This window comes from Lissotriton helveticus, chromosome 1_1, assembly GCF_964261635.1.
Source record: "Lissotriton helveticus chromosome 1_1, aLisHel1.1, whole genome shotgun sequence".
Classification (NCBI taxonomy): Eukaryota; Metazoa; Chordata; class Amphibia; order Caudata; family Salamandridae; genus Lissotriton; species Lissotriton helveticus.
The window spans coordinates 846762837-846785999 of record NC_136057.1 but is presented as its reverse complement, the minus strand read 5'-3'; the positions used below and the strand labels follow the sequence as shown (position 1 = coordinate 846785999).

Below are 23163 nucleotides of genomic sequence, written 5' to 3'. Positions count from 1 at the left end.
CGGCGGCCGATGTCATCCCCGGCTTCCATGGAGACGGTGCTGAACTGGTGTCGATCGACGCCGATGGGGAATTTTTATCCCTCTCTCCATCCTCCCAGGGGCGGCTCTAGGCTCATGGTGGCCCTGGGCAGGGAGCGTAGGTAGAGGGCCCCCAGAGGAACGCAGGCGCGGAGGCCAGTGAAGAGGGGGGGTCAGGGTGTTTGGAAGTGGAACAGAGACGGAGGCCGCCAAATCCCTGCCAGGGGCCGCCATGCAAATATGTATCCATCCTCAGAGGATTATTATATAAGGATATATATTGGCATGGCGGTGGCATGCCCCTGGGGTTTGGCGGCCCTGTGCAGGTGCACAGCTTGCACATGCCTAAGGCCGCCCCTGATCCTCCTCCTTCTTTACCACCTGCCCAGCAGGTTACGGAGGACTGGGAGGACTGGGAGGAGTCTGAAGACCCTCTTGCAGCCCAATGCGAGTTAGACCCGGACTGGGCAGGGGATTTGGAGGACGCAGGTGATCTGGATTTCTCTCCAGAACCTAGAGCACTGTCTCCTACTGTGGCTATGGAGGAGGGTGGTACTTATTCAGTGGTGTTGCGTAGGGCAGCAGAGACTCTCCACCTCGAGCTCCCTACGGTGGCCATCAGGACTAATCTCCTAACAGAAGTGCTTAGGCTGGCTGCTTCCTCTGCGGAGCCGCTGTTGCCCTTTAATGGTGCACTTTCAGACGTTCTTTTGGGCACCTGGTCCAGGCCCAACACAGGGGCTTCTGTGGATAGGAACGTGGCCCGACACCATCGCCCGGCCCCGGGCGACCGCATTTTACTCTCCCAACTCCCTACCCATGAGAGCTTGGTTGCCCAAGCCTCTGCGTCTCCGAGCGCATTCCCTTCCGCACCTTCGGACAGGGAATCCAAGAAACTGGAGCAGTTTGGGAAGAAAATGTTCTCTCCCGCCAGTTCAGGGTTGCGGTCTGTGAATACCGCATGCCTCCTGGGCCGTTATTCCCACTCTGTGTGGGATACGGTGGCGCAGATGCTGCCTCAGTGTCCGGAGGATGCCCGTACGGTGCTCTTCCAAGCTATTGCTGAGGGGAAAGGTGCAGCCAATTTCATGATTCATTATTTATTTATTTTATTTGAAGGGTTTTATATAGCGCTAGCTCCACCCGTGGGTATCAGAGTGCTTTACATCAACATCGTTAAGGAACAAGAAAAACCACAATAGCAGTAGAAGAAACAAGTTAAACAAATGGTCATTCATAAATTAAGGGAATAATTAAGATGACATGTTGAGCAGAGTGCATATATAAATAAAAATTGTACATAGTATTTGTACAGTATGCCAAGGAGGACTATGTGGACATAGAAGTAAGAGGGAGGGTATGGTGAGGGGGAGGGGGACTTCTGAAGGGTGTCGGGAGGGGTGTGTGAGGGTAATAGGGGTAGGCAGGGCTGTCTAACGAAGGGGGGAGTGAATTCAGAGAGGAGAATAGGGGTTTAATTGCCCCAAAATGTGGAGAGAAGGTGAATTTTAATTTTTTTTTTTAAGCTGTCATAGGAGGGTTGCATCGAAGGTCTTTGGGGAGGGCGTTCCAGATGGTTGGGGCCTTGCCAGAGAAGGAGCGGGATTTCGAGGCATTTTTTTTAGAAGGGGGGTATGAGAAGAAGAGTGTTGGTGCTTCTCAGCGTTCGGGCACTGCCCTCTTTTTTGAGTTTAGTTGTGAGGTAGGTTGGAGTGTTCTGATAGAGGGCTTTGTGCATAATACATGCAATTTTATAGGAGGATCTGCCTTCAATGGGGAGCCATTTGAGGGTAGGGGAGATACAGTCAAAATGTTTACAGTTTGTTGTAAGCCTAGCTGCGAGGTTGAGGATGAATTTGATGGGGGCAAGGTGGATTTTGGGAGTACCAGAGAGAAGGGCATTTCCGTAGTCAATTTTGGAAAGGACCAGTCATTGGATAATTATTTTGAAATCTTCAGCTGGGATAAAAGGTTTGATTTTTTTGAGATGCCGGAGTGTGAAGAGTGCACTTTTTGCTGAGTTTTTTACATGGGAGTTGAGTGTGAGTTTATTGTTGATGGTGATGCCGAAAGATTTGACAGATTTGGTGAGGGAAAGAGAGCAGTTTAGGGCATTAAGGTCATCGATCCATATTTGAAGGGGGAGAGAGTTGTTTTTGGTAGAGAAGATGATGATCTCAGTTTTGTTAGGGTTAAGTTTAAGATGGTTGTTTTACCAGGTTTGGATCTTGGTTAGTGCAGTGTTAAGGTGTAGGATATCGGCATGGGATTTTATTTTATAGTACAGTTGGGTGTCGTCAGCGTACAAGTGATAGTGGATTTTACCTTGTTTAAGTATAAGGGTAAGGGGTTCCATAAAGAGGTTGAAAAGGGTGGGAGAGAGGATGGATCCTTGTGGGACACCTAGAGACACAGGAGTGGGTCTAGAGAGGGAGTTTTGACGTTTAATTTGTTTGGTTCTATGTTGGAAGTAGGATGTGAACCAGTTAAGGACAGTGCCATTAATGCCGAATCGATCTTTGAGTGCATTGAGTAAGGATGGGTGGTAGACTGTATCAAAAGCAGCGGAGAGGTCAAGGAGGATGAGTAGGCAGGTCTCTCCCTTGTCCATGGCTAAGTGGATATCGTCGACTATGTTAAGCATTGCGGTTTCAGTGCTGCAACCTTTGCGGAAGCCAGATTGTAGGGGGTCTAGAAGGTTGAATGTGTCAATGTGTTTGTCCAGTTGTTGTAGGGTGCATTTTTTTAGGGCTTTGGAGAGGAGCAGGAGGTTGGAGATAGGGCGGAGAATGCTAGGGTCATTGGGGTCAGCTTTGGGGTTTTGGGGGATGGGTGTGATTTGTCCGAGTTGAAGGGAGATGGGGACATGCCCTGTTGAGAGGGAGGCGTGAATGATGTTGGTCCTGTAGGGGACAATGACGCGAGGTCTTGGACGAGTACGGAAGGGAGAGGGTCTTTAGTGTGGGAGGACGGCTTGAGTTTGGCTAGGATATTGAAGACTTCCCGTTCAGAAACGGGGTGGAAGTTATGCCATGAGGTGTCATTTTTTAAGCGGTAGGCTAGTGGGGAGGGGTTCAGGAGGGGTGTACGAAGGGAGAAGGAGTCAAGGAGTCAAGGGTGTGTTAAAAGGGAGGGGTGGGTGGGGTGTAGTACCCAGGGGGTGTTGATGGGTGGGCGAGGGTTGAGTGTCGAGGAAAGTACGGTCAATGTCTGCGATTTTTTTTTTTCACTGAAAAAGTTGGCAATTTCTTCACATTTATTAATGGAGGCCACCGGGTTAGAGGGTGCAGGTGCGGTTTGGTTTCTAATAATGTTGAACAATTCTCTAAGTCTATTTTTGGAAGGAGAGAGTTGTAGACAAAAGAATGAAGCTTTTTCCGAAGAAATTAGTTTTTAATAGGAAGATCTTGCAGTTCTGAGAAGGGCGAGATGGGATTGGGAAGGGTGTTGTCTCCATTTTCTTTCAGCCAGTCTCAGTGAGCGTCTTTCTTTATTCAGGTCAAGGGTGAACCATGATTTGGAGGGGCCATTTTTTAGTGTTTTCGTTTTGAGAGGGGCGAGTTGGTCTAACACCTCAGAGACAGTTTTGTTAAAATGCTCAGTGAGTTCATTCGCATTTGAAGAGGGGGGGGGTGAGACTGAGTTGGGAGTGGAGTTTATGTTCTAAAGCGCCGGGGGGGATTTGCCTAAGATTTCTGGTCACAGTTATAGTATTATTGTTTTTTTAGGGGCAGGTGGGGCTGGCGGGGAGATCGTGAACAGAATGAGATGGTGGTCAGACCAATCGATCGGGATGATGTTGGAAAAGGATGTCAAATCAGGGTTGGAGATGATGGCGTCTAGAATAGCTCCTTTGGTGTGGGTGGGGGAGTGGCAAAGTTGCTTGAGGTCGCTAATCTCAAGAAGGCTATTGAGGGGGGGAGGAGCCAAGCTCGCGTCCGAGATGGCCGCGTTTTAGCTCGGCTCCGTCTACGCTCCTGTTCGAAACATAAATCCTGCTTTTATCCTGCCCCGGGAAGACACTTTCTGCTACGCTGTGGATCTACGGCGATTTATAGGCACTTACCGTCTGTTCCGGTTGTCTCTGGGTGCCGTGGTTCCGGAGCTGTGCCTTCGCTCGCTTCGGGGCCTCCGGAGCGGACTGGCCTGAGTCTCCTCGGCGGCGCCCGGACGGGGCGCTACGCTGTGGCCGGCCCTTGATGGCGCAGTGGGCTCGACCGACGAGGCTGTTGTGCGGAGAGGCCGGTTGCGGCTTTCTGGCCTGATCAGGCGATCCCGCGGCCTGGGGTGGAGGCGCTGTCTTCTGCTTACGGGGCTGACCGTAAATGTGGCTTGTCCCCCCCTTTGTTCTCCGGTCCGGCCATTTTGAGTGCCTTCGCCCGGACTCGGAGAACGGGGCCGGTGGCATTGGGGGGCCGGCGATCCTCCTTCTTCTGGTGGCCCCCCTTCCTGCTCTGGACGTGCCTCTGCTGGTGGTTGACTGAATTCCGTTTGCCTTGCTGCGGCCCGCCCGGCCGGGCTTCCAAGATGGCGGCCGACACTGTATATCTCAGCCGGGCCGAGATGAGCGGCGGTGGTCCACGATGTGACACAGAAGCCGGATACTGTAAAGGTGTTCCTACACTTGCCGACATCCTCGCCGCCCTGCGCTCCTGGGGTACTCCTGTGGCCACACCCGCTGTTAACCTGGAGGAGGCTCGTTTCGCTGGGCCGTTTGAGCCCCCCCTGGCATGTGCGGCTACGTCGCTGCTGGGTGCGGCTGGACCTATCCTGAAAATTGTGGACCTGGAGGCTGCCGTTTCTGTGGATATGCGGAGTCCCGCTGCCCTCCATCGTGATGTGTCCTCTCCTGTGCTGTGGGTCGGTGAGCCGGGTCCTGTCCGGGCCGGTCTTGGTGGTTCTTCCAGTTCTTCCTCTCCTCTAATGGCCGAACGTAGATCCGGTGCTGACTCCGCTGGGTCGGCTCTCCTTAGATCCTCTTCGGAACTGTGCCTGCATTGTGTACAATGGTTTCTGACTCTTCCGGATCATCCGAGTTGTACACGAAACATCTTCTGCGGATTGCAGTTTGACTTCCCTGTTCTCTGCCTCCTGTTCCTCATGGTCTGGTTCTTCGTGAGGCGGACTGCTACAGATTTGGAAAAACAAGGACAGGGATGAGACGATCTTGCCTTTGTGGACTGTTGTCTTGTAATGGCTTGATGATCGGTTGGTACGATATGACCATGTCGGATTTTTGTCGTATTATTGGACTGTATCCTTGAAATCTTTGCCTTCCCGTGGACACTGATGTTTCGGACGGGAGGGTGGGAGTCTATGATTCTGTTTTATGGCCCTCTCCCGTGTTCTTTCCTCCCTTGTTCCTTCTTGTCTCCCTTTTCTTTTTTGTCTATATGGTTCCATCTTGCTTTAGCTCTTCTATATTTCGGGTTCTGATTAGGGCGACAGGCACGCTGCTGGGGGGTAGGCCATAGCCTTCTGCAGGGGTGCAGGGTGGGCTTGCGGGGTGGGGGGGGGGGGTCTGTCATTTCTTTGGGGGGTTATTTTCTCCCCTCATTTTTCTTACTTTTTTGGTTCTATGGCTCTTGTGTGTCCTCTTTTTCGAGACGCGGTCTCAGCATGTGTCCCTCTGGGTGGGTTATCTTTGATACACTAACCGTTTGGTCTTACTGTGACTTTGGCTCACTACGTAATTTTGCTCCGGTTACTACTGGTTTTGTATACCGATTTGTGGTTTCCGGCCTCGTTTGCTGTGGGGCGCGTGCTTGAGGTGGCGTTCTTCCTTTCGCCTTTTGTCCTCTTCTCCCTCTTTTTCCTCCCTTCCTCCCCCCTCTTGTGGGGGGGTTTCTCCTTACTCCCTGGGTTGTGTGACGGAGGGCTTTATTTGATAAGCTTTTTTCGACTCTGTTTGACATGATATGTTTTTGTTGTGGTGGGTGGGCGCTGAACGGCGGTTGCCATTGTTTTTCTGGCGAGACTCCTATTCTGCTTTTACCGATATGTGTTTGTCATTATTGAGTTATCCTGTATCTTCTGCCGCGGCTTGTTCGCGGCCCACCACGGCCTTCCGAGACTTCCTACCTGTTATTCTCCTGCCACACCCGTTACTATATTAGAAAATCAACCTTCTCGTATCCTGCCCCTGTGGGTTGCTGTATGGCTTCTAGCCCTTATTTCCTGTATGATTTGTTCTGATATTCTGTATGCGTTTCTGTACTGTTGAATATGTTCCTTCTTTGTGGTGGCCAGCCCGCTGGGTTGTAGGCCCGTATTTGTGAGCCTTCACTGTACAATAAAGGTTTTAAAAAAAAAATTAAAAAAAAGAAGGCTATTGAGAAGGTTGGTTGCAGGGTCATCTTGATCATTCCAGTGCAGGTTGAGATCTCCTAGGAAGAGATTTTTGGAGTTGGAAAGTAGCGATTTAATTAGAAGGTCCAATAGTTCTTCGGCAAAGGGAAGGGGTTCCCCAGGAGGGTGGTAGATGTTATAAAGTCGTATTGGGGGGGAGCTTTTAATTTTAAGTTCGGCTCCTAAGTATTCAAAGGTAGTGTAGTCAGTGTTATTAATTGGGGAGAGTTTAAGTTCTTCTTCGTAAATGATTGCTAGACCTCCCCTGATTTTTTCAGGTCTGTCTTTTCTGAGAATAGAGTAGCCAGGAAGGGCCAGAAGGTCAAGGATGGGTGTAGAGTGGTCTTTGAGCCAGGTTTCAGTGAGGAAGGCAATATCAGCATCCTCATTGAGAATGGTTTCTGAGATTTTGGTTGCATGTCGGACAGCCAAGCGGCAGTTCACGAGCATGCAGGTAAGGGGTTTAGGGTTGGTGTTAGGGTTGGGGAGTAGTTGAATGCTGGTGAGTTGAGGAGGGGGGGGTCTGGGGAGCTCAGCGACTCGGGGATTCTGCTAGTTCCTAAGATAACAGGAATATTGGAGTGAGGGGGGAGGGGACTTCAGGAGGGGGATTGTTAGGGTAGGCGTTGCAGAGGGCAGAGAGGTCGGGCGGAGTAGGAATTCAGGGTTCGAAGGGGTCTGTGGGAGCGGGTGAGGAGAGGCGTTGTTACCCAGTGTTTGGGATACGGGTGTTTTCGAGGGCAGGCACATGGTGCAGAGGGCCAAGAGCGGCGGGCCGTGAGTTTTTTAGGATTTGAACTGATTGAAATCTTTTCTAAGCAGGGAAAGTTCAGTAGCCTGGGTAGAAAGATTGTAGTTCAGGTTACGAAGTGTCTGACTAAGGATGGAGAGGAGGGTAGTGGAAGAGGCTGGGATGGAGGAGGGGTCAGGGGAGGAGTGGCTAGGGAGAGAAGGTTGGTAGCTTAGAGTGGGAGGTTCGTCAGCGGGGGATAGAGAAGGTGGTACTGTGTCTGGAGGGGGATTAGGGAGGGTCAGGGGAGGGGAGGGGTGTAAGGGCCAGTGTAAGGAGGGAGGGCAGGGTGTGATGTGTGATGGTCTGGTGGAGGGTGGGGAGGAAAGGGGAGAGGTGGGGGGATGGTGAGTGATGGTCTGGGAGGGGGTGGGAGAGGGGGGGGGAAGAGGAGCGAGAGGGGATGTGGTAACTATGTAGTGGGTGGAGGTGTAGTTTGAGTAGGAAGGGGTATGGGTATGAGGGGGAATGGTCGTTAAGGGACTGTTTGTAGGATGAAGAGGTGTACTAGGGAGGTGGTAAGGTGTTGGAGTTGGACGGTCAATAGGGGACGTGGGGGTTTGGATGAGTGTTGGTTGGTCTTTGGTTGGTTCCAGAGAGGGGGGTAGGGTAGAATTTAAGGAGAGGGATGATTCATGACGGGAAGGAGAGTCATGAGGGGGTGTCGTTTGTCTCTGGGAGGTAGAGGAGAGTAGGGCGGGGGAGTGTGAGGTGGCTGGTGAAGGATGGGGGATAGGGTTGCGACAGGGGGTAGTTCAAGTAGAGGAGCCAGAGTAGGGGTTATAGTACAGTGGTTGTCATCAGGGAGAGGGTTGTGAGCTGGGCGGCCGTGGGGGCTGTTGGGGTTTTGGGGCTGATAGGGTGTTGGAGTAGGAGTAGGTAGGGATAGCTGGTCAGAAAGCGTGCTGAAGAGGAGTTCAAAAATAGTGAGGTGCTGCTCTGAGGCTTGAATTATGATGTTTCCAGTTTTGTAGACAGAAATTTATTTATTTTATTTATTTATTTTAACGACTTGTAGAGCGCCTGGTGACCCGAAGGCATCCCCGCGCTGTAATGATTTTGATATCCAGATGAGGTGGAGGAGAAAAAAGAAAAGGGGGGGACGTTATTTCGGAAATAGAAGTGTTTTCAATTTTTTTCTAAAAATAAGATAGCTGGGTTCCAGTCTGAGGGTACGGGGGAGTGAGTTCCATCCGGTGGGGGCTTTCACAGAGAAGCGTCGGCCTCCAGTGCGTGTATTTTTAAATTTGGGGATGTTGGCTAGATGTTCATTCTCGGACCGCAGGGATCTGGGAGCTATATAAGGAGTTACCAGGTCGCTGAGAATCGGAGGGCCAGCTCCATTAATCAGTTTGTAAGCCGTGCACATGGCTTTGAATTCCACCCTTTGACGCACCGGGAGCCAGTGCAGGGCTTTGATGGCAGGTTTAGCTGACACTCTGGAGGGAAGGTTCATGAGTAGTCGGGCTGCAGCGTTCTGTGTTCGTTGTAATTTAGCCAAGGTGGCCTCTGGGGCACCCAGGTAAACCATGTTACTGTAGTCCAACCGTGACAGTATTAGCCCTTGGACTAGGAGTTTTCTGGAGGTGGGCGGGAGTAGGGGAAGAATCTTGCGGGTGGTGCGCATAAGCCCAAAACAGGTTCCTGCAGTTTTGGCCGCTTGTGTTTTCATTGAGAGCTCGGGTTCTAGCCAGACTCCTAGGGTCTTAATTTCTTTTTTCGGGGTGGGAATTTCCCCGAACACGTCTGGCCAGGCTGATGGGGGGATGGTCACCCATTGCTTTCCCATGAGCATCACTTCGGTCTTCGACCCGTTTAATTTGAGTGATGATTCACACATCCAGCCATAGATTTTCGTAAGGCAATTTGCCAAATTGTCTGGGTGGTCGTCTAGTTGGGATAGGGAGACGACCAGCTGTGTGTCATCCGCGTAACTCACTATTTTGATGCCGAAGGGTGTCACCACGTCTTCAAGGGGGGCCATATAAGCATTAAAAAGCGTAGGGCTCAGAGATGATCCCTGGGGGACCCTGCTAGTGAGGGGGAGGGTGGACGAGTGGTGATTGCTGTCCCATACCTGGAACGTGCGCCCGGCAAGGAAGGACTCTATCCACCTGAGCGCCATCCCGGTGAGCCCTGCTGCCGCCAGCCGTTGGAGGAGGACACGATGGTTGACTGTGTCGAAGGCTGCACTAAGGTCCAGGAGGATCACTGCCACTGACCCTCCTGAATCCAAAATGCGCCTTGCCTCCTCGATAACGGCCAGAAGGGCGGTATCAGTGCCATGACCCGGGCGAAACCCAGTTTGGGATTGCCGTAAGATGTTATTTGCCTCGAGAAACTGAGACAATTGTCCGTTGACCAATTTCTCGGCTACCTTGCTGATGCCAGGGAGGAGTGAGATTGGCCGGTAGTTTGCCATGTCTGCTGGGTCTAGCTGGGGTTTTTTAAGGAGTGCTTTCACGACTGCGCTCTTCCAGCTATCGGGGACAGATCCTTGGGCAAGCGAGCTGTTAATAAGCTCTGTGATTGTGGGAACTATGACAGGGGCTACGGTTTTGAGGAGTCTAATTGGTGCGGGATCCAGAGGTGATCCGCTTTTCATTTTGGCCAAGGTTGCATCTACCTCGTTGCAGGTTACTGCTCTAAATGTAGCTAGTTGGGGGCGCAGGCTGCTTCCTGCTTGGCTGGAGGGTGATTCATTGTCCGTGTGACTAGAGGAACAGGGGGGGGGAAGGGATGTTAAGATTCGGGCAATTTTGTCATTAAAATAGGTGGCTAATTCGTTGCTTCGGTCAACAGGGGGGGCGTTGGAGGAAGGAGTGGTTGGTACTTTCAGTAGCTCTTTTACGATTAGGAAGGATTCCCTAGCTAAGTTGGTAGATTCTCTTATCCGAGTGTCGTAATGGGAGGCTTTAGAGCGCTTAATGGAGGCTTTGTATAATCTAACTGAGTTCTGGTAGGCTTCCTTGCTGGCGTGCTGCCAGTCTTTCCTCCATAGCCGTTCGGCTTTCTTGCATTTTTTACGTAGTAATCGAAGTTCCGGGGTATACCACGGGGCGGAACCTGGTTTCCCGTTTTTGTCCTCCCGGGTTCTAAATGGGAGTACGGAATCCAGGGAGGTAGTAATCCACTCTCTGAATTTACTATCGGCGATAGCCGGGTCTTCTGCATGGGCAGGGGTAGTTGACTCTAGGGTCCTGGCCCAGTCTTCGGTGGGGAGCTTGGACCAGGACCTGTCCCTGGTGTAAGTGGGAGGTTTTTGAGGTTTCCTGAAAGGTCCTAATAGTTGGAAAGAGACTAAAAAGTGGTCCGTCCAGGGGAGGGGGAGGGACTCGCTGAATTGCATGGTGGGGGTGCTTGTAAACACCGGGTCCAGCAAGTGACCTTTGTTGTGTGTAGCTCCGGAGTTTAGGAGGTGGAGGTCGAGAGCCGCCAGATCGGTGATCAAGTCGGCTGCCCCAGTATCTAAAGGGTCATCGAAATGAATGTTCAGGTCTCCTAGTATCATGAAGTTGGTGATGGAGTGGGCCTGTGTTGCTACCGTGTCCAGGAGAGCACTAGAAAAAGAACCAGGGTGACCGGGGGGGCGGTACAGTAGGATGCCTGTGAGAGAGTTAGTCGGGTCTAACTTAATTGTGAACTGTAGGCTTTCAGAGTCGGGAACCTGCACGTCGTTGTATTTGCAGGGGAGATAGTCCCGGTGAATAATGGCGACCCCACCACCTCTGCCTAAAGGGCGAGGTAGGGACTGAATGAGGAAGCCCGGAGGGGTAGCTAGAACTATGTCTGACGCCGAGTGTGGGGAAAGCCACGTTTCCGTCAAAAATAGAACGTCGATCTCATGGTCTTCTATAAGATGGTTAATAAGCGTCGCATGTTTAGGGAGAGAGCGACAGTTCAGAGAAGCGAGTTTGAGGGCTGAGGGTTTGTAGGGTTGAATAGGGAGTTTGAGTAGGACTGGGTGGCAGTAAGTGCAGCTGATAAATGGTCCCTCTAGATCGTGAACATACTCACAAGAGGAGGCGATGGTGGGTCTGAGACTTAGGAGGTCCCGACGTGAGTAGGTTACCTTAGGGGCAGTTTTATCCGACAGGGGTTCTGGTCCTAGGCCCGGCCGTGCGCAGACGGGCGCAGACGGGCTTGCCTTAGGCGTGCCTTCGGCGCGCAAACGGCGCTCCCGCTGCGCTCGTCCGCTGCGCTGGTATGGCCGGCACATTTGTAGTGAGTGTTATGGGCGTGGCCTCGCAGTGGGCGTGGCTCCGCCTTGGGCTAGCGCTGGCGGTGTGGGCGTTTTCCCCTGTGTCAGCGCTGGAAGTCGCTGTGTCAGGGGGGGTCTGGGAGGGTTGCTTTAGCGCGTACAAGTCGGCGCTTCAGTGCAGGTAAGCTCAATGCTTTTTAGATCAACCACAGAGAAATGGTAATTTCACCAGGGAAAAGAGAGGTAGGAGAAGTGGCAAGTTTGTGACCATGGGGGATTTTAATTGAGCTGGATACTGGGAAGTGTTGTAAAAAGGTGTTCTTCCATTAGGAGGGGCGTTTGGTGTAGAAAATATAATTAGATTTAATGGGGGACGTGGGGGCTATGATAATTGTCTACAATAAGGGTTTCAGGATGTCGGATTAGGAATTTATGTTTGAAGTTCTTTTTGGCATTTTTTGAGAGGATGGGAGGGTATGGAATTGTCCAAGAGTTGGGACCATGTTTGGAGAGGGCGGGGGTTTGTCAGGTAGGGCATGAGAGGGGCGTTGTGTGTTGGTGGAATTAAGGTGGGACATGGTGGTGAGGTTTGGTTGGGGGAAGTAGGGGGGGGGCAAAGAGAGGGGGGAGAAGTTTAGAAGAAGAAGGAGTGGGTAAGGGCTCAGAGGGGGGTGCGGGAAGACGGGAGGAGCAAGAGGGGTGAAACTACAATGAGAGCAATACAGAGGGCATGCAGGGCTCATGACCTCATTAGGGAGGCTGTAGCAGCACTATGGGAAAGGTGAGGCAGTGGTCAAGGGAAATGACAGTATATAATTGTCAAGATATTAGCATATGCTGGTGGTCTTGTTGGCAAGGACCTATCAGCATTCCAGATCAGCCCACAGGTCAGAATTACTAGTAGGATTGACACTATCTTCAGTCCAGTTCAGTTCAGTGAGCTACCAGGGGGAGGGGGCTTACAGTAAGTATGGTGGATGATCGTTGAGGTGGGAGCAGGTGTCAGGTCCCCCAGCGGGTGCACAGGCGTCCTTGAGTCTCAGGCACACACTCAGTTAGGGTGGGGGCTCGGACCAAGGAGAGGAGGCTTAGGGTAGGTATGTTGGAGCTTCGTTGAGGTGGGCGCAGGTGTCAGGACCCCCAGTGGGTGCACAGGAGTCTCAGGCACACATACACAGTTTGGGTGGGGGGTCAGGGTAACATCAGCGTGCCCAGCGGGGCCAGAGGACTGGACCGACGCCTGAAAGGTTAGTCTCATGAGAGGGGCCAATGATCCTCCTTTCCGGGTGCGTCTGGTAGGGGGCGCTTCATCTCGAGCAATGTATGTCAATACTTTTCACCTCCATTTTGGGTCATCACGCATTTCAGGAAAGCAGTCCCTTCCACAAAATGGCCATGGAGCATACCGGGGCCAAACTGCACCGGAAATGGCTGAGGCCGCAGCAGCCAGTTTCAATTTCGGCGACTTCAGATTGCCGCCGGTTTCAATTACAGCGATTTCAGATTGCCGGTGGTTTCAGTTTCGCAGGAAAGTTTGGACATAGGTAGATCCAGCAGCGTCGGTAGTTCGGGAAAGGGCGTCGGCTGCACCCCTCAGGCCAGCAACAGAAGAGCGAGGGAGGCACCAGCCCACAGGGGGACTGCGCCTGCCTGACAACCCCGATAGATATGCTGTGCTGGGGGGGAGCAGTTCCACTGACGAGAAAGCAGCGAATCAAGGAGGCCACAGCGGGGAGAACCGAGCATCAGCAGCTGCTCGCAGATGACACTAACCTTAGATTCCGGGTGAGAGCGGAGGGCAGAGGACTTTAATATACTCCGGCCCGAGTGAGGAACCCGACATCCGGATCATCAGGCCTGCCGCCGTATAACCCCGGGGCACGTCTTTGGCTTTAAACGACATGGGCGGCACCACGTCAAGAATCAAGGGGGCCAGTGCCAGCTGTCCTTCAGCAACAAAGCGGAAGATCCCTGGAGGTCGCCCCAACTCCAGTTCATTCCAAGTCAGGAGAGACCCGACCCGGAGGGGAGCAGTGAGGCAGGCTCAGCTCTTGAGAGGAGGTGAGAAGCGCTGGTGAGAGGCCAGGGTGTCGCCCCAACCCCCGTTCACTTCGATTCAGGAGGGACCAGTCCCGGCGGGGAGCAGCGAGGAAGGCTCCGCACTGGCGAGGAGGTGGCGAGCCCGGGGGGAGCACCCACGTCGTAGAGGGTGTCCCCAGTCCGGTCGGCAGGAGAAGAACCACATCCCCGCACCACTGGTTCAACTCACGGTGTCTCGAGACTGCTTTTCGAGGAGCTCAGCAGCCTGGAGCTCACTCCAAGTTCGTCTCGACACGGTAGCCGGCAAAGACGGGCGAGGAGGACGAGGCGAGGGCACGTTGTATCCTTGGATGTTGTCTCTGCAGGTAAGGATCTTTCCGGAGATGTTGAGCATCTGTTGCTTAGAGTTGTGATGGGCGTCGGATTGAGATCGGATGTGCGCTGGGCAGAGCGATTTCCACGACAGTGGCGCTACGACGTCACGCCTGGCTGAGGACAACTGGCTTTTCTGGGGATGTCCAGAACACCTTGATGGACATGCCTTTTGATGGCACTCGCCTTTTTGGCAACAAGGCAGTGCGTTGGAGCGTTTTAAGGACTTGCGGGCTACGTGGGTGGGTTTTACAGATTGTTCGAAGGGGCTACTCCCCCTCCTTCGAGACCACCCCTCCAGCCATGCCACCTCAGTATCACCGCATGTCGGGGGATCACTTGCCACTTTTTCAGCAGGAAGTTGCGGCTCTCTTGGCCAAAGGGGCCATCCAGCCCGTTCCGACGCCAGAAGTAGGTCGTGGTCATTGCTCCCACTACTTCTTGGTTCCGAAAAAGGACAAGGGCCTGCGTCCTATCTTAGACCTTTGGAACGTCAATCACTTCCTCCGGAAGAAGTTCAAGATGCTCGCCCTTGCTCAGGTCTTGTCTGCCCTAGACCCGCAAGACTGGATGGTAGCGTTGGACTTGCAGGAAGCTTACTTTCATATCCCCGTCCTGCCGACCCACCGGCATTACCTGCGGTTCACGGTAGGCCATGAGCACTTTCACTTCACCGTACTCCCTTTTGGCCTTACCAGCGCCCCTCGGGTATTCACAAAAATGATGGCGGTGGTGGCAGCTCATCTGCGCAGATCAGGGTTTTCAGTGTTCCCCTATCTCTGACTGATTGTTGAAGGCGGGCTCGCCCCAGGCAGTTGTCTCCCACCTTCAGACTACGGCTGACCTCCTGCATTTGCTGGGGTTCTCCATCAACGTGCCAAAGTCGCACCTGATTCCCTCTCAGAAGCTCCTCGTTATCGGAGTGGTTCTGGACACGGCACAGTTTCTGGTTTATCCTCCCGAACAGCGAGTCCGGGACATTCGGGCTATGATTCCGATCTTTCAGCCCTTGTCCTGGGTTTCGGTCAGGATGACCTTGAGGCTGCTGGGCCTCATGGCATCCTGCTGATCAGTCATGCCAGGTGGCATATGCGGGCTCTGCAGTGGGACCTGAAGTTCCAGTGGGCGCAGCATCAAGGGGACCTGTCCGAGTACGTCCAGATCTCGGAGGGCACTGCAGAACAGTTGCAGTGGTGGCTCACGAACCAGCCTTGGGGCAAAGGCAGATCCCTCTCCCTTCCCCAACAGGAGCGCACAGTGGTGACGGATGCGTCCCTCCTGGGATGGGGCGGCCACATGGGAGAGGCGGAGATCAGAGGCTTCTGGTCTCCGGCGGAGTCCAGGCTCCATATCAACCTTCTGAAGCTCCGGGCGATCCTACTTGCGCTGAAGGCATTCCTTCCCTCTGTCAAGGGGAGGGTAGTGCAGGTGTTCACGGACAACACCACCGCCATGTGGTACTGCAACAAGCAAGGCGGGGTGGGGTCCTGGACCCTGTGTCAGGAGGCTCTCCCTCTCTGGACATGGCTGGAACATCAAGGCATTTCCTTGGTGGTTCAACACTTGGCAGGTTCTTTGAATGCCAGGGTCGACGAACTCAGTCGCAGGTGCATGATGGATCACGAATGGCGTCTTCACTCAGAGGTGGCGCAAGGTCTCTTTCAACGGTGGGAAGAACCTTGGTTAGATCTATTTGCCACCGAAGAGAACGTTCAATGTCAGCAGTTCTGCGCGTTGTAATTTCCAAGGCGACACTCGCTCGGCGACGCTTTTCGTCACGAGTGGAGTTGCGGTCTATTGTACGCCTTTCCGCCTATACCACTTCTACCTAGTGTGCTGAAGAAGTTTAGGCGTGACTGGGCCCAAGTCATTCTTGTGGCCCCGGACTGGGCTCGAAGAGTTTGGTATCTTGAACTACTCAGTATGAGCAAGGATCCCCCGTTCCGACTGCCTCTTCGGCAGGACCTTCTGTCGCAGCAGCAGGGAATGGTCCTCCACCCGAACCTGTCCAGCCTTCACCACCTTGCATGGAGATTGAGCGGCGACAGTTGATTCCATTTGACTTGCCTCCTGAAGTCTGTAATATCATTCTGGCAGCCAGGCGTCCCTCCACTAAATCGGTATACGCCTGCAAGTGGATTAAATTTGTGGCATGGTGCACAGCAAAGGCTGTAAACCCCCTTTCTGCCCCTCTTTCAGAAGTTCTTTCTTTGTCCCAGCAGGGCTCTGCTCTGGTCACTATTAAGGGCTACCTTTCAGCAATTTCAGCCTTTCCCAGGTTCCCTGATCAGCCCTCTCTTTTCAAGTCCCCTGTCGTAAGTTTTTCTCAAAGGCTTTACTCACCTTTTCCCTCCTATTCCGTTTGTGATGCCGCAGTGGGACTTGAATCTGGTTCTTACTTATTTGATTTGCGCTCCTTTTGAGCCGCTTCACAACTGTCCTCTTCGTTTACTAACTTTAAAGACTGCTTTCCTGGTTGCCTTCCCCTCCGCGAGGCGCGTGAGGGAGCTCCAGGCTCTTTCCTGTAAACCTCCTTTTCTGTCTGTTCATGCGGACAAGGTTGTGCTCCGCACTCGTACTTCCTTCTTGCCAAAGGTTGTTACTGCCTTCCACATCGGGCAAACTATCCCCTTGCCGACTTTCTATCCGCCTCTGCACCCTTCTAGAGAGGAAGAGAGGCTCCACTGTCTGGACCCAAAACTTGTGCTCTCCTTTTACCTGAACCGCACACTACAGTTCCGGGAGGATGACCAGGTCTTTGTTGGCTACGTCGGTGCCAAGAAAGGCTGGGCTGTACACAAGAGGACTATCTCCTGCTGGGTCGTCTTGTGTAGAAAAGCCTGTTAATCTCTGGCTAAAAAGGAAACTCCGATTGGGCTACGTGCCCATTCTACCAGGGCAACAGCAGCTACTACTGCATTGGGACGTGGTGTCCCCTTGCAAGACATCTGTCAGGCAGCCACGTGGGCCTCACTGCACACTTTTCCTAAGCATTATTGCCTTGACAGCCAGGTCCGGGGAGACCACTTGTTTGGTTGTTCTGTTCTCTGTGTCTTTCTGGTGTGATCTTGGTTTGCAGACCCACCACCGAGTTGGTATTGTTGGGGTATCTATTCTAAGGTAAGGAATCTATCACTAACGTGTCTCTTTTCAGATGCACAAGTTACTTACCTTCGGTAACGATATATCTGTAAGAGACATTAGTTAGTGATAGATTCCTTACCGCCCCACCCATCCTCCCCGTACTGCGAACTGATTTTGGGGCCCCTGTGGTCAGTATCTTGCATGGCTCTGCATTCCTGGCACAGAAAGTCATGTACAGAACTGACGTCGGCGCTCGAGGGCGGCGTCTAAGTAGCTGCTGCGACGTCATCCCAGCGATTACGACGGATGCGGAGCCGCAGGACGCCACCTTCCAACACGCAGGGGTACTGCTCACTAAATCTTTCCGGATCCAGTCTGACCCCTGGGGGTAATTCTAAGGTAAGGAATCTATCAATAACTAACGTCTCTTACAGATACATTGTTACCAAAGGTAAGTAACTTGTGCTTTGGGCACAGGAACCCTTAAAGGGATTCCTTGTGTGTAGGGTTACACAAACTGGAGGGCGTAGGTGTGGCTGCCTCAGTCCCTGGACATCCACAGCAGGCCTTGGAAGATTCCTAAAACTGTAGGGAGACATCATTTCAGTGCCTCCCACTGACCAATGTGGTATATTCCCTCTCCGGGTCTAAAATCAGCTATGATGAGGCTGTATAAGAGATTAAAAAACTTTGGACATCTATCTTATTAACTACCAGCCTATAGAGAAGCTTTCTTCAGTCTGTCTTAATTGCCTACTGTCTTTGAACACAATATACCCGCTGTGATTAAACATTCTCGTATCGCCAGACCCAATGGTTTACAGCTGATCTGAAGGCTGAAAAATGACAAGTTCAGCAGGCAGAAAAGAAGTGGCAACTTCCTGAGGCTTTCCTGGCACAGAAACTACAGCTTAGGTATTACAAGAACTGCCCTAATCAAGCTAACCCCTTCTATTATGAGAAACCCATTGAGGCTTCTAGTTCAAACTGTGCCATATTGGGTTTGTTAGAGAGCAGGCTTCACGAGAGCTGTGATAGACATACTTCTCTGCTTACTGGCAAGACATGTCATTTATAGGATAGTAGATATGCAAAGTAGAGTACTTCGCCACTCGCATAAATGGCCCTTTATCAACAAGTACTGAAGAGTACCTTTGAATATTTGATATCTCAACATGAGATCGAAATTCAGAGCCTTATTCTTCAGATTTTAAAAATAAGACATTTGAGACATAGTTTAGATGACTGTCTTGAACAAATCTGTTTTTTTAATGCCTTCCCAAAGGTGCAGCTGATCCTCAAATATGTGTCTGTGTTGGGAGGGCAACTGCTCCAGATCAAGCCAGTGCCATTGAGCCAGACAGCCCCTTTGTCTTAATTCAAGGAGTATAAACTTTTTGTCACCCCAGGAAAGTGTACAGCACTTTGAAAGATGTTTTAAAGCCACCGTAAAAAACATGCAATTTCTCCTGGTGGAAATAATTATCATATTAAGTCGTATAATTTGTGGGTGTTGATATTGACAACAGCCAGTTGCATCAGTAAATGTTCTTGTTTTAAAGTCCACAAATACAAAGATTACATATAGTTTTATAGAACATGGTCCCAATTCTGAAAATATGAAAATAGCCCATATGGTCTTGTCTACACAAAATGCCCTGATGTTCTATTGATGTATCGTATAGCTTGATTGCCAAGTTTGAGCATTCAGTTATTTCCATGGCTTGTAGCCTTGCTCGAGTCTCTTCTTGAAAATATGTGCTATTTTTCCTAATGGTTGCCAACAAGAGGTAGTTGGGTAGATAAACAGGGAGTACCCACACATTAGGGTTATAGATTGTCTTGTTCTCAAGAGCTATCCTTCACCGACAACTCAACTATTCACTTGGGAACAACCAGCGGCTTGGTTTATGAATGGAACTGCGATATAGGATATTCATGGGAGAAAGCGGAACTAGTTGATTGGAAGTAATGTCATTCTCATTGTACAATGAAATATGAGTTGGAAATGGTTGTATTATTATTTTTTTCATTTTTCAAATGCAGAGGTGGATAAAGACCATATAAGAACTCTGGTTTTCTCAACTCATTCTCAAGCATACTGATATCTAATTAGTGATCTTACTTCTGATACTTGAGTATGATGCATGTTGGAGGTGTATAAAATGCATTGGCTGCAATTTTATTCACATTTGTGGATAAAGACCATATAAGAACTCTGGTTTTCTCAAACTCATTCTCAAGCATACTGATATCTAAATAGTGATCTTACTTCTGATACTTGAGTATGATGCATATTGGAGGTGTATAAAATGCATTGGCTGCAATTTTATTCATATTTGAAATGTAATTTTTCAGTTAAGGTATTTTATTTGTCAAGCCAAGAATTGTGATCAAGTTCTCCACATGTGAGCAATAAAAGCATCCTCTGTGCTAGGATTGCTAATAACAAGGTACAGTTTTATAAAGATGTGTCTTTCAGTGATCATTTAGAAATAACACAAGGCTTTGGCATTGATTTGCTCTTCTGTATCTCCTTCAGGGTCACATTCCTACATATCTCCACTAGTTGGTGCTTTTTTCATGGTTCTAACTCCAATATGGGTTGTTATAGCTTCTAAACATCCCGCCACTAGGATTGTTCTCCATTCAGGATGGGAGCCGGTCATAACTGCAATGCTGATAAGCAGGTAAGTTTGCTTGAAAATGCGATTGTCTGTGATCTGTTGTTATCTCATAACTTTAAACAGTTGTTGCTGAAATATAATTGTGTTGTATAATTTTCACTGATATGTTTTCCTTTTGTGGGCAGCTCCAACACATGTATGTCTGTCCAATTTGTAGCATCAAATAGTTTTCATGGTTAACATAATTTTAAGGTCATACAGTGTGTGAGCGTTGAAAATCCCCTAGCCACATCATATAGGCAACAATCCTATGATTTTGTAATTATGTTTTGGTAGGAAGAACTGTAGCCCCTCTGCTAAGATCTTGCGTCCTAATGGGCAGAATTTAACAGCCATAGAATTTGCAACCAGTGATGGACTCCCTTTGTCCGGTTGCAAAGTAAAACTGAATCAAGAAACAATAGATAAAAGGTCCCACATCAAACTCAAATACTTGACTTTACTGGCCCTTTGGGTTAATCATAAGATCACTTTAGAGTGTACAGCGCTCTGATAGGGGTATCTATGTACCTTCAACCGGGAGCAACCTCTTCCCTGTGCGCAAATACAGTAAATATACAGCCGTCTCACTATTGACTTTTAGAATTACCATAAATCGAAACATAAATTAGCAATGTTAAAGCTCTTGCAGAGAACACCTAATTGGTATAAAATCCTCAACCAACCTTGTTGAATATAACCAAAAATGATTACGTCAACATCATAATCTAGCTAGTGCTCTAGGAGATAATGACGGGTCATGGATATTTAAAACCCTGTTCCAATTGAAGATCCTATAATAGTTCAGCGCAATTGATGGTTTTACATAGCGCTTTTTGGACACCAGTTAAAAACTAAAAATGGTCCTCGTAGTGTCTAGCACCTGTCGACTTTGTCTTTGTGCTGATGATTCCTACCTACATAAGCTATATCAATTCAATGCAATGTACGTGTGTGTATATATATTACCTACTGGCGATAGCCAGTAGGTATATATAGTTAGGATTTTTTTCCTATGGGATTTTTGAAAATTCTATGTCGAATAACTTTGGCGTTTGAGGACAGAATTGGCTGAAATTTTCAGGAAAATGGAACATTCTGTTTCTGAGCAGCCCCTGACAATTTGGGGGGGTTTCGTCAAGGGGGGGCCGAGAAAAAAGGGGGGTCCCAAAACGTGTTTTTCCCATGCAATTTTCCATAGGGCGGTTGGCCTCACTTTTAGCCTGAACGGCTGAATGGATCTACACCAAACTTGGCAAAATTGTAGGGACTGGTAGCCCGATGTGCCTTTGCTATGTCTCAAGATATAGGCTCCAGTGGTTTTTACGAAAATTAACTTTGAAAAATATATATTGGGCTACATTGGGCTATATATATGTTGGAGCCCAAATGTAGCCCAATGTAGCCCAATTTAGCCCAATGTAGCCCAAAGATGGCCACCAGAGACAAAAAAAACAAATGTAGCCCAAATATCAGCCAGATGTAGCCCAACTATAGCCCAATGACAGAATGTCCCAGAGTGTTCTAAAGAACAACTAGAGTGCTAACAGTCCTACTTATTACAAAGGTATGGCACACCTGAAGCCATCTAGATTGGAATAAAGTGGTAACTCTTAAAACATTTAATTTAAAAAGGAACAAAATGAGGGGGTTAATTTTGCCATAGAAAGTATGATTAGCGAATATATGACGAAATCCCGCATACCATCAGTCCACAAAAAAAATCCTGCATGTACTATTAGGCCGCAAATTAAAATAACGAAACCTTTTAGAACGAATATGCCTTTAGCATACACTAAACAACTAAACTACCCTAAACCCTAAAACACTACCCCCAGCATGACCCTACACTACACAAACAGTACAACACTACCCTAAACCCTAAAACACTACCCCCAGCATGACCCTACACTACACAAACACTACAACACTACCCTAAACCCTAAAACACTACCCCCAGCATGACCCTACACTACGCAAACACTACACCACTACCCAAAACCCTAAAACACTACACCCCAGCATGACCCTACACTACGCAAACACTACAACACTACCCTAAACCCTAAAACACTACCCCCAGCATGACCCTACACTACGCAAACACTACAACACAACCCTAAACCCTAAAACACTACCCCCAGCATGACCCTACACTACGCAAACACTACAACACAACCCTAAACCCTAAAACACTACCCCCAGCATGACCCTACACTACGCAAACACTACAACACTACCCTAAACCCTAAAATACTACCCGCAGCATGACCCTACACTACGCAAACACTACAACACTACCCAAAACCCTAAAACACTACACCCCAGCATGACCCTACACTACGCAAACACTACAACACTACCCTAAACCCTAAAACACTACCCCCAGCATGACCCTACACTACGCAAACACTACAACACTACCCAAAACCCTAAAACACTACACCCCAGCATGACCCTACACTACGCAAACACTACAACACTACCCTAAACCCTAAAACACTACCCCCAGCATGACCCTACACTACGCAAACACTACAACACTACCCTAAACCCTAAAACACTACCCCCAGCATGACCCTACACCACGCAAACACTACAACACTACCCTAAACCCTAAAACACTACCCCCAGCATGACCCCACACTACGCAAACACTACAACACTACCCTAAACCCTAAAACACTACCCCCAGCATGACCCTACACCACGCAAACACTACAACACTACCCTAAACCCTAAAACACTACCCCCAGCATGACCCTACACTACGCAAACACTACAACACTACCCAAAACCCTAAAACACTACCCCCAGCATGACCCTACACTACGCAAACACTACAACACTACCCAAAACCCTAAAACACTACCCCCAGTTTTACCCTACACTACGCAAACACTACAACACTACCCAAAACCCTAAAACACTACCCCCAGCATGACCCTACACTACGCAAACACTACAACACTACCCAAAACCCTAAAACACTACACCCCAGCATGACCCTACACTACGCAAACACTACAACACTACCCTAAACCCTAAAACACTACCCCCAGCATGACCCTACACTACGCAAACACTACAACACAACCCTAAACCCTAAAACACTACCCCCAGCATGACCCTACACTACGCAAACACTACAACACAACCCTAAACCCTAAAACACTACCCCCAGCATGACCCTACACTACGCAAACACTACAACACTACCCTAAACCCTAAAACACTACCCCCAGCATGACCCTACACTACGCAAACACTACAACACTACCCAAAACCCTAAAACACTACACCCCAGCATGACCCTACACTACGCAAACACTACAACACTACCCTAAACCCTAAAACACTACCCCCAGCATGACCCTACACTACGCAAACACTACAACACTACCCAAAACCCTAAAACACTACACCCCAGCATGACCCTACACTACGCAAACACTAAAACACTACCCTAAACCCTAAAACACTACCCCCAGCATGACCCTACACTACGCAAACACTATAACACTACCCTAAACCCTAAAACACTACCCCCAGCATGACCCTACACCACGCAAACACTACAACACTACCCTAAACCCTAAAACACTACCCCCAGCATGACCCCACACTACGCAAACACTACAACA

The 23163-nt window shown here is 49.9% G+C and overlaps 1 protein-coding gene across 1 annotated transcript in view; it reads left to right on the top strand.

Moving 5' to 3' along the window:
• Positions 1-23163, top strand: part of SLC41A2 (solute carrier family 41 member 2) — a 397409-nt gene that overhangs the window by 290144 nt on the left and 84102 nt on the right. Inside the window, exon 7 of the mRNA XM_078675022.1 lies at positions 19396-19543. Within this exon, the coding sequence (XP_078531148.1) occupies positions 19396-19543 (148 nt within the window). The remainder of the gene's footprint in view (positions 1-19395; positions 19544-23163) is intronic.